At 35.7% G+C, this 11,968-nt stretch overlaps 1 protein-coding gene across 1 annotated transcript in view; it reads right to left on the reverse strand.

The window, feature by feature from the left end:
* LOC130051695 (cardioacceleratory peptide receptor-like) overlaps nucleotides 1–5,231 on the reverse strand; it is a 68,780-nt gene extending 63,549 nt beyond the window's left edge. Inside the window, exon 1 of the mRNA XM_056154136.1 lies at nucleotides 4,990–5,231. Within this exon, the coding sequence (XP_056010111.1) occupies nucleotides 4,990–5,100 (111 nt within the window). The 5' untranslated portion in view covers nucleotides 5,101–5,231. The remainder of the gene's footprint in view (nucleotides 1–4,989) is intronic.
* Between the last annotated feature and the right edge of the window lie 6,737 nt (nucleotides 5,232–11,968).

Consider the following 11,968-nt stretch of genomic DNA (forward strand, 5'->3'; position numbering starts at 1 on the left):
AAGTGTAGTAAACTGCATCTGTATATAATGGAACAAATGGACTCGATATCGAGTGTAATGAACAAAGGATGCGTGGTAGTAAAAAGGCCTGTCTCAGACCGCAAATCCAAATTTCTTATGAAAGCTGATTATTGCATGCCTATTGTTGAACATGTATTTTCTACACATCGATCATGTGTTTATACAAACCTGGACAAAAAGATACACAAGTATTATAAATTTGCATGCATACAGGAAGTATGCATAATTTTTTATAAATTATGACACAAACATAAGAAAATGTAAAGAGTGAAGTAAACAAAAAATTACACAAGTGAATGGGAAATAATGTATATTTTCTGTAGTCTTTGTTGTTCTGATCTTTCAACATTCTGAAGGGATACCCATGGGCACGAACTGTGCTCTTTTATTAGCTGTACTTAGAATCCCACCAGGCAAAATTCATTCAAAAGCTTGTACACGATAGGACAAAATGTCTTGATGTGGCCTTCAATTCGACATTTAGATCGACTACATTTTATTTATTAACAATCCTCATTTTCTTTCATATGTCGATTCAATATATCCCAGTAAACTTGAAATAAAAGACACTCAGATTAGTGTCATACCTTTAGTGTGATGATGCTATTTTCAACAATTCAAAGAGTAAATAACGTTACTTAGACAATAGCTTTTCGTTTTTTCTCATTTTTTAAAGATTGGGGAGTTTGTAAAATTGTTAAGTTGTACGTAAATTAGATCAGTACCAAATTACTTCCCTTGCAAAGAATAGCATTTCAAACAATAAAAATCCTGTAAAATTTCATATCATGTATTATCCACTATAGAGAGGAAATATATAATCAGGAAACAGAGAGAAATTTCGACTATTTTTATACCGTCACGGTCTTCAACGGAAAACAGAAATATATTACCTACATACAGAGCGGAGTATTTCGATAATGCAGTCCCGTGGGGATCCGGGTTAGAATGGGTCCTCATCACCCCTTGTTTGTCGTAAGAGGCGACGAAATGGGGCGGTCCTTCGGGTGAGACCGCAAAAACCGAGGCCCCGTGTCACAGCAGGTGTGGCACGATAAATATCCCTCCCTGCTCGAAGGCCATAAGTGCCGAGCACAGGCTTAAATTTTGCAGCCCTTCACCGGTAGTGGTGACGTCTCCATATGAGTGAAATATTCTCAAGGGGGACGTTAAACAATATTTAATCAATTCGATAATGCATGTACGTGTAAGTGATTACAATATTGATATGAGGCTGGTTTAATGCATAGTTTATGACGTAAGTACCAAAGGTAATATGTCCTTTGCTTTTAGTCAATTTATCCTTTCTTATTTTAAAAAGTTGGTGACATGAATTATATTCGTCAATTTTGAAGGACAAATTCAAAATGTAAATCCACATCTTCGCTATATGTACAAGATACCAATTATATTTTTCGATGATTTTCTCCCTCTTTCTTAAACAAGTCAATAGAATCAAGTCGTCTTTCCAAAAAAATTACATCAATGTTGGTTGGTTGTGTATTGTTTAACGTCCCTTTCACTCATACGGAAACGTCACCATTACCGGTGAAGGACTGCTTGGCGCTTACGGCTTTTGAGCTGGGAGGGATCTTTATCGTGCCACACCTGCTGTAACACAGGGTCTCGGTTTTTGCGGTCTCATCCGAATACCGCCTCTTACGACAAGCAAGGGGTACTGATGACCTAATCTAACCCGGATCCCCACGGCATCATTAAAGTATACGATACACAATTTTAAGGATATGAATTTGACGCTATGATTTATATCGACAAATAGAAAGAATAACGCTTCGTGAAGTATGTCGGCGTGAAACATCACAGTTTATACTCTCGTGTACTTTCAGTAGATCTACGGAATTTTTTTGGTACTTGCATTCTGTTTTAATTTATGTTGGAATTCCAAGCCGTTGCAATAGACGTACTATATTTATCAAGATTCATACGCGCATTGTTTACAACCACAGCATTTTATGTAAAGATATCAAAGACAAAAACACTATAGAAATTCTGTGACCTCTGGTTGATATAGGATGCGATATTGGGAAGTCACAGAATTTCAAGAAGTTGTTCGCCATGATTTATAATTGTCAATTTTCTATATGTCGTTATAAAATAGTATGTCATAAACATGAAATATCGTATCTAGATGATTAGATCATCCTTTGGGAGAGAACAACTTTCTGTTATCGTAGATCACCGCGGTAGTCTAGAGGTATAGCGTTCGCCCCACATGTGAAAGGTCGGGGTTGAATCACGGCCGCGACAGACTTAAGTCGTTAAAACAGGTAGTGACAGTACCATCGCCAAACGCTCGGCATCTGGTGTGAATGTCACGGGTCCTCAAAGATGACCTTAAAATTGGATGTCCCGTGGCATGGTAGGTGTGACACGCTAAAGAACCCTCACGGCTCAATGACTGTAAGCGCCGAGCAAAGGCCAAAATTTGAAGCTCTTCACCGGTATTGGTGACGTCTCCATCTTTTGAGAAAAATTCTCAAGAGGGACGTTAAACAAAATACAATCAATCTGTTATCGGCTTGTTCAAGACAGAGGGCACAGTCCATCTAAAATTCAATACCTTGTTGTTGGGGGTATGGTAGGAATTAAACAATAAAAACAAGAAGTTATTTGCTTTTCGTCGATTATCTTCTTTGATTTTCACCAGTCGATATCATAAGTCATAATGAATTATTCGTCAATTTTGAACGAAAATCAAATGTAATACCAGTTATTATATTTTAGATGACCTAATTTACCCTCCGTCTTTAACAAAACGATGACAGGAAGTATTTCCAGAATGAAAGGTGATGATAACGAACAGTGATCAATCTCATAAATCCTATAAGGAATACAAAATAAAGAGTTGGACAAACACGGACCTCTGGATATATCAGGTGCCTAAGAGCCCCATTAGGAGGAGTAAACATCCCCTGTCGACGGTTTCGTATTAAACTGAATATTGTATAAGGACAGTTGACATGGATAACTCAAAGAGAATAACTTTTCAAAATTTTCAATGAAAAATCGTTTACAAAACAAAATCTTGTAATTCTACGTATTGCAATATACTTGTATTATTGCATGGTGTTTTTTCATATCTCCGTATGAGTGAACAATTTTCGCGCAGGACGTTAAACAATATACAACCAACCTATATCGCATCCTATATCAACCAGAGGTTACTATTATATACCCAACAATGGATCATTCTTCCTATATATCAACCAGAGGTCACTATTATATACCCAACAATGGATCATTCTTCCTGTATATCAACCAGAGGTCACTATTATATACCCAACAATGGATCATTCTTTGATACTGTGGATTTCACAGCGTGTGATCCGCTTTTCCAGATCACCACACTGTGGTTTTCTGATTCCGTATCAGTATTTCCCGCTGATTGGTACCAGTTTATATCAGTATCCACCGAAACTGATACTGTCACAATGACGTCACGATGTATTAACGCAAAGTTATTTGTGGAAAATATTGACCGCATCACAAACAAAACTGCGTACAAAAAACATATGTATGGTATGTCTGTGTTTTTGATAATTTGGATTACATTTATTATCTTATAAATGTGGATTTAAAATGCATAAGGGGGTATATAATGAATTTATCATTACTACAGTAACTTGATCCGAAGAGTTGAACCACGTCTCGTTGACAGGCGCGGATCATCAGATCAAAGTCGACGCTTCGCGTCTCGTGTGATCTCCTGTCAATTCGACGTGATCCGACTCTTCGGATCAAGTTACTGTAATAATAATAATATATATATCAGACAGATGCAATGTAAAAAAGTTCACGTCGTGACGTTGGATCTACGACTACGCTGTCTCAACATCGTCTTCAAATTATCGAGTCTAACAACTTTTCAAAGATTTACTTTCACTTTGTCTAGATCTAGTGTGAAGGTCATGTCATGTGTTTACTTGTTAATCAAAGAACATATATGTTTTTAGATATTTCGGACTAACATGTTTGGTGTGTCATTTGTTTATTACATCAATTATATACATGTAGTTAGAACTGAATGTTAACTTATCAAATTTTACAAATGTTTGAGCAGTTACGGATTATTTTTCTTTAAAAACAATGTTGCATATTTGTAGACTGGAAAATACATAACTTGCTGTAAAAAAGGTACAAAAATCAATGCACTGTATAAAAAAAGTATGTTCAAAATGGCTATCTAAAGGAAAAATCAACACAAGTTGTAATTTATATAACTGTCAAATATTCGCTGTACATATAATATACACTTTAAAATGATTACTAAATACATGTGTATGTCAAAAACGACGATACTGAATTTTGTAAAATGTTAACTCCAGGGTTCTAACCCGTTATTTGAAAATTAAATAATTATACACTCGTTCAGTAGACACCCCACAAGCAGTTCGGTGTCTGAAAAGGCAGATTGACAAGGACAACAGGCAAAATTATCAATTTCTTGCAATTTACAGAACAAAATGTGCATCTTTGAAACAACGACAATGTTTTTAGAGAATGAAACCGATTCTAAATAAAATAACAATTTATTTTGTTTTAACAATCATTGGAAAACCCCTCGTATGGTCACCACCGACAAATTATGTTGTATGGTCGTTTGTATTCTAACATGGACCTGTTTAATTAGTACTGAAGCCATTCCAATAGACATAACAAATTAACAATAGGTGAGAAACGCCTCCAAAGTTTAATAACATTGTATCACGAACACGCTGTTTGATATCTTTTATATTGCATATGTTAATGTTATACGTGTAAATATATCAACTTGAATCTTAATGACAGTTTTGTTTGGAAAAAATCAGAATGCGGAAAGAAAAAAAATACTTTACGTTACATTAAGTGATCTGAACATCTCTTAATTGGAAAGAACACTAAAACATATGTGTTGCTACACGTTTCGATATTATAGAAACAAAAACTCTTGATACGTAATGAACTTACCGGTACGTATCCCTCTGTTTTGTTGCTATAAAAGCCATGTGAATTGTTATCCGCTGATAAAAGACTGATATTGCTATTCACATTTGATAACTCTTTGACGGAAATATTCATTTTTACTCCAGAATGTGTATACTTCTTCACGCCCGTTCCAGAATGAATAATTGTCGCTTTCCGAATGAACTTTAAAAGTATCCCAATCGGAATCCAATAAGACGTATGCTCTCTGCAGTTGAAGATGAGAGGCTTGTGTTGAATCTGTATATATATCTAGACCACACAATGCTATCAATACCGTGCTAATGAATTAAAACAGAATCTGTTTCGGAGAAAATTATTCAGAAATTGGTTTGTGGAATTATATGTGTTTTAGATATTTAATGTTTGTAACGTTCCGATTTCTTAAACGCTTGTAAAATTGAATAACTTAGAGCTTTCATGATTGAAAACGCCGTGAAGAATCTTAATTATTTTTTAAAAAAAGCATTTCGTTATAATATTTACGATTTCCTGAAAGTCGTTTTGACATTGGCTACGATACATTATTTGATGATTTTATCTATCAAATCAATTATTGCAGTAGAAAGGATATGATGTAGTCGTTTTGAAACCCGGACTGACAATAAACCAGATGGCCAGCAAGACACGATACGATATTGACCGTCAGTATGGTCAATCATACACTGCTTGATCGTATTTCACGTTCATGTCATAGTAAAATGGTAGATATGCTTTAAATAGATTTATATTGTTTTGTAAACATGATAGTCATCATGTATAGAAAAATTATGTTGTCTTTCATCTGTATGCATGTTTACTTCAGGAAATACACCCACAAAGAAAATCCACATCTTTTATGCATTGAAACACCCTTGCTTAAACCAAACCAATATAAAATGAATGAGATGGTGGATGTGATGTCTCAAAAATGGTTTCCTAATTACCGTGTAAAATGTATTCCTTGTGCATAAAACTGTACGGTCGATTAAGCCGTCTCCTTGTAAGAAACTTTAATGTAATGTTGCAAAAATTAATGCTGATTAAATATCGTATTGATTTATCAAGTTTTATATCCCATTGAGAATATTCAGACATAGAAAGACAACACTGGCTAAACGTGTTAAGTACAATTTTACATCTATGCTATGAATTTATGCTAATGTCGTCACGATTCCTTATCGTACCAACGCCTTCCATAAGAAAGGATCTCAGTTTTAAAAGTATAATCTGATAGAAACCTGTCGTTACTTTTGATGCCCAGTGGAATAGTTATTACACGTATCTACTTTCAGAGCCTGACGTCTAAACAAGCCTGACATTAAAACGAATATCTCTTGCTAAAAACCGAACTACTCCAACACAACGCTCATAGGGATAATCACCTCGGCCATACACTAGGATTGTATTAAACAGAAGAGGTTATCATTATATCCTCATAAACCCTCCCTTTGTACAATAAAATAAAATCATTGCAAAAAATCTTTAACGATGTCATATAGTAGGTTTACCCCACCAGTGGCTTCTCACCGGAAGTGGTCGTTCCCCCTGGGGTAATCCTACTACAGTAGGGTATCCTCCATAGCAGACTTTTCCCTTAACTTTTTATAATCAAAACTAGAATTTAACTTCACTTTGTCTTACAGTTTATATGGATTTTTCATTCATTACCAAATATATCAGGACACCAGTCAATGCTGTAACAAATATTGCATTGAAAAGTAGTGAACGGAAGAGGAAAATTCCTCATTTCAAAAATGTAACAGCAACACCCTAGATAAGGGCGATATATCGTGAAGTCATCATAGACAAAAATGTAGATCATTATTTGATAACCCAGGTCATGTCTATCATAAAACAAGAAAACATTGATACATGTGTAATTCCACCAATCGTCGCCCGCAGAAATTATAGTGTCAATTGTTTGTTAATATGAATCTTTAAAATTTCGCCACTAAAACTCAAATGATAGACATATGTTTATCGTGAATAGGTGAAGATAACGAATGGTTGTCAATCTAATAATTCCTATAAAAAATACAAAATGAAGAGAGGAGCAAACACGGATCCATGGACATACCAGAGGTGGCATCAGGTGACTTGGGGGGTAAGCATCCCCTGTCGACCGATCACACCCACCATGAGCCCTGCATCTTGATCAGGTAAACGGAGTAATACGCAGTCAAAATCAGTATGTAAAGAACAGCTTAACAATCGATATCGGTATGAAAAATGTTAGACGGAATCCAATGACAGGTTGGTTGTATTGGTAAATTAGATCGTTATAACGACCACATAATTTGTGGAATGATGTCTTTAAACGGGACCTTTGAAACCACTGTAACACCAACGTATTTGTCAGTAGCCTACCTCGATTAAAACACAGAACATGTTTTTCGTATGGAATCAATTGAGAGACATACACATCTTATGCAGGTGAGAATGGAATATTGTTACATAAATATGGGAAGATGACGATGGAGAAGCCGAAGTCATTCCGTCATAAAGTTGAGTTATTAATTTGCCGTTAACATCTATCTTTAATAAAATATCTCAGTATAAAGCAGATTCGGAAGACTATGTGGTGTCTTTTATTTCGACTTCACTGGAATATATCGAATCGACATATGAATGAAAATGAGTATTGTTAATAGTTAAGTCGTCGTCGATATATTTAAATAAGAAATCTTTTCTTTTCATGTAGAAGCTTTTGAATAAATTCTATCTCGTAAGAATATAAAAACAGGTAAGCTAATAAAGGAGCTTAACAGACTATTGTGAAACCTGATCACCAAAGATTGCTACAATACTGTCAACGAGGTATTCTAGCATCTTTTTGATATCAGCTTCAGTGTACTTGTGCGTGTGCTTTGGTTGAATGATCACAAGATATGAACTTGTGTCAGGTTAAGAAAGTACATGTACAAGGATGGTTTACACGGGTCTTGTCAGTGATCACATGCTTCTTTGCATTTTTGCTTTCAATATTCATACATTACGTTTTCCAGTAATAGTACATGTAAAACTTATACGGTACCAATTTTGATGCACCAGATGCGCATTTCGACAAATAATGTCTCTTCAGTGATGCTCAACCGAAATGTTTGAAATCCGAAATAACAATGAAGTTGTAGAGCTATTATAGCCCAAAACAGCGTGCCAAAAAAAGGTGGAGTCAAATTCGTCTAAGGATAAGAGCTATGCATGAGGGAGATAATCCTTAATTTTGAAGTGAATTTCTAAATTTTATAACAGCAATTAAATATACATCCGTATTTTTAAGCTAGTAACGAAGTACTTAGCTACTGGGCTGTAGAGACCCTCGGGGACTAACAGTCCACCAGCAAAGGCCTCGACCCAGGGGTCATAATGTAAAACTTATACGGTACCAATTTTGATGCACCAGATGCGCATTTCGACAAAATAATGTCTCTTCAGTGATGCTCAACCGAAATGTTTGAAATAATGTAATAACATATAGGATTGATTTATACATTACATGTCTTGGTTTTTATTGAACATGTCCATATTTACTCCTTTTGTTCCATAACACAGATGCTTGTAGAGAGGACTTCCACCCCACCTCATCTTGTATTTCTCCTAATACTATTAAGATTACTGCAGATATGACATTCATAAAACGGATTCTATGTGGGTTTTGTTTATTTCATTAATATAACAATAAGCCCATGCGCCACATCGCTCACATAGTCACTTTGGCCCTGCTCTTGTTCAGCTGTAGTGCTTTGTAAAATGTAAAACTTATACGGTACCAATTTTGATGCACCAGATGCGCATTTCAAGAAATAATGTCTTTTCAGTGATGCTCAACCAAAATGTTTGAAATCCGAAATAACTATAAAGTTTTAGAGCTAAATATAGCCCAAAACAGCGTGCCAAAAAAGTGGAGCCAAATTCGTCCAAGGATAAGAGCTATGCATGAGGGAGATAATCCTTAATTTTGAAATGAATTTCTAAATTTTATAACAGCAATTAAATATACATCCGTATTTTCAAGCTAGTAACGAAGTACTTAGCTACTGGGCTGTAGAGACCCTCGGGGACTAACAGTCCACCAGCAGAGGCCTCGACCCAGGGGTCATAATGTAAAACTTATACGGTACCAACTTTGATGCACCAAGTCTTTTTCATCAATGTTTACTCCCATGAAAAATGTTGACCCTATATTACAGCCCCAACGGGTTATGATAAACTGAACAACAGTGGTATGTCTCAATACCAGTGTGACTAACATGATCCCGTTGTTCTGGAGAAGATTTTTTCTGTATACATGGAATATGTTAAATTTTATCCACCTGGGTTATAATAAACTTGAATGAAAGGTGAAGATAATGAACAGTGACCAATTTCTTAACTTCTATAAGGAATAGAAAATAGAGAGTTGGGCAAACACAGACCCCTGGATACACCAGAAGTGGGATCAGGTGATCCACACAATTTAGGAACGTTTGCATTTTGATATGTGGTCCTGCTAATGTTGAAAAGAATTGCGCTAATTACTTTCCTTTATATTCCCTTATCAAATTTTGATTTACTGTGGCCTTACCCTACCTCTGGGCCACTGAATTGAACAAAATTGAATTTCAACCACCTGAAGATGTTTGCATATTGATATAATAATGATGATTAATCGCGGCCTGCTATTCTTAAGATGAAGAATTTTAAAGATGTTTCCCTATATGTTTTATGTATAACTTTGACTCCCTACTGTGGCTCCAAACTACCTCCGGGACCACAATGTAAAGAAACTTGATTCTGCACTACCGAGTGATGTTTGCACAGTAAATTGACTAAGCATGGTCCTGCTGTTCCTGAAAAGTTTTTTCTATATATCCCCATGTAAAACTTTGATCTTCTATTGTCGCCCACCCTACTTCTGGGGACCACAATTTAAAGAAATGAAAACAGACTGTAAATATAAAAAAAATAATTAAGAAATAAACTTCTCATTTTGAGGGTATGAATTATGCCAGTGTGATGTTCATACCCTCGTGCATTTCAAAAAATGGGTCAAAGACTCAATTGGCCGGGTTGCAATATTTGGAGTAAATAATTTGGGTAGGGATTTATTTGGTGGTAGTTATCTGTTGCCCCGCTCGACTTACTGCTAATAATGCAATCACAGACAACGACATGTCTCTTACTGTTACCGTGAATAGTCACATTTCCACGTTTGAAAGATGTACACTCGGTCGTGGCGAAATAGGACAATGGATGTCTAGAAATTGTGGACGTTGCTGGCTCATTGGCCTCACAAATTCTGCAAAACATTTTGCCATCACGAAAATTTCCTCCGCCATTTCAGGACTGGGGTTCTTCCTTTACTTTTGCATTTCTCTTTAGACATTGCTACGCCATCTTTTGATGCAGAACTTTCCCCGTGTGATTCTTGAATTTCTTTGTTACATGTACAAGGCTGAGGCTTCTGTTTTTTACTATTGATAAATCCAAAGTGCTCTAAACCTCGTTTTCCCGCCATCTTGATTGTTTTGACCGAGACTAAAAATATTTATTCAGACTTCCGATCCCGATTCTAAAATTTTACTGGTTGCCCAAATTTTCTTCACTCGCGAAAATGCGACTTAATTATAATCTCTAGTCGCAAAATTGATTTTCTGGTCGCAAATGCGACCGTTTTACTCGCAACTTGGAGCACTGCTGATATATGTAATATTAAGTAATAATAACTAAAATGAACAATAACTTCAGGTGCTTGAATTGTATATGATTATATGATAAAGAAACAGAATTTCTCTATTTATATTGCAAATTTACAACTCATGCCCAGAAAATTTGACATTCATATATAATTGAATTTTCCCTCAGAGGTAGTGCAACTAAATTTAACCACAAAAGATAATCTCATTTACCGTTTTCAAGTTGAACTCTATTTTTAGTAACAACTTTTTGCTGTAGCGCCCATATTCGACAAAGGTCAGACTTCAAAAAACCTAGTGCATAACTTCAATATACACTGTATATACTTACTTTCTGCAAAGTTTCAAGGTTGTACATAAAAAACTGTAGGAGGAGTTGATTTCACAAAATTTCCACAACCGCCCACCCGCACTTCACCATACTATAGACCGGATTTGCACTTCGTGCAACCCGGTCAAAAATGAGAAATTCGTTTGATTGATCGATATTCTGTTTTCATTTCGTCGGAATTCCCAGTCGTTAAAACAAACGTATTTCCATGTATACTAGTTATATTTATCAAGATTCTTACGCGCATTGTTTGCATCTGGATAGCATTCATGAGAAAATGGATATCATTACAACTTGTAAAGGTATCAAAAGTAAAGTCATTGGAAATGTAAATCAATATTGATAATATTATGTCTTTAAAACTATTTTATGTACATGATTTACAGAGAGTTTATGCAAAGCACAATTCATATGTTCTAGAGATGAGCTATTCGTTTTTCTTGAGCGATGACAGCTACTTAATGGCAATGGAATATCATCTAAACAGTAACCTAATCTACCAAAATAAACTCAGGGTCGTAAATTACATGGAGGCGGAGGAGGCAGCTGCCTCCTCCAACTTTTGAGCCAAAAAAAATTAAAATTTAAAGTTCATTAGAATTTATGTTGTTTCCAATAACTAAGAACATGATACCTCCCTTAAAAAGCATTCCAAATCTTTCTTTTAGAATGAGTTAGTCAAGTAACATCTTAGAAGGCCCTAGAATCAAGGATTTTGCACGAAACGTGTTCAGTGTGCACAAAATGTGCTCAGCGTCTCAGACCCCCGCTTAATTTCCTGCCTCCTCCAAATTGAAGGTTAATTTACGGCCCTGAAACTACAGTGCAGGACCAATCATAGGGGAAAATAAACCTCGGTTTAGATACGTGCAAGTTTCTAAATGGTTTGCTTTACATAGTATTTGTTCAATTTAATGGAAACATCTCGTGCTTGTAAAATACCCGCACAGGTAAATCGAAGACACTGATGTGAAAT

Source organism: Ostrea edulis, chromosome 2 (assembly GCF_947568905.1).
Source record: "Ostrea edulis chromosome 2, xbOstEdul1.1, whole genome shotgun sequence".
NCBI lineage: Eukaryota > Metazoa > Mollusca > Bivalvia > Ostreida > Ostreidae > Ostrea > Ostrea edulis.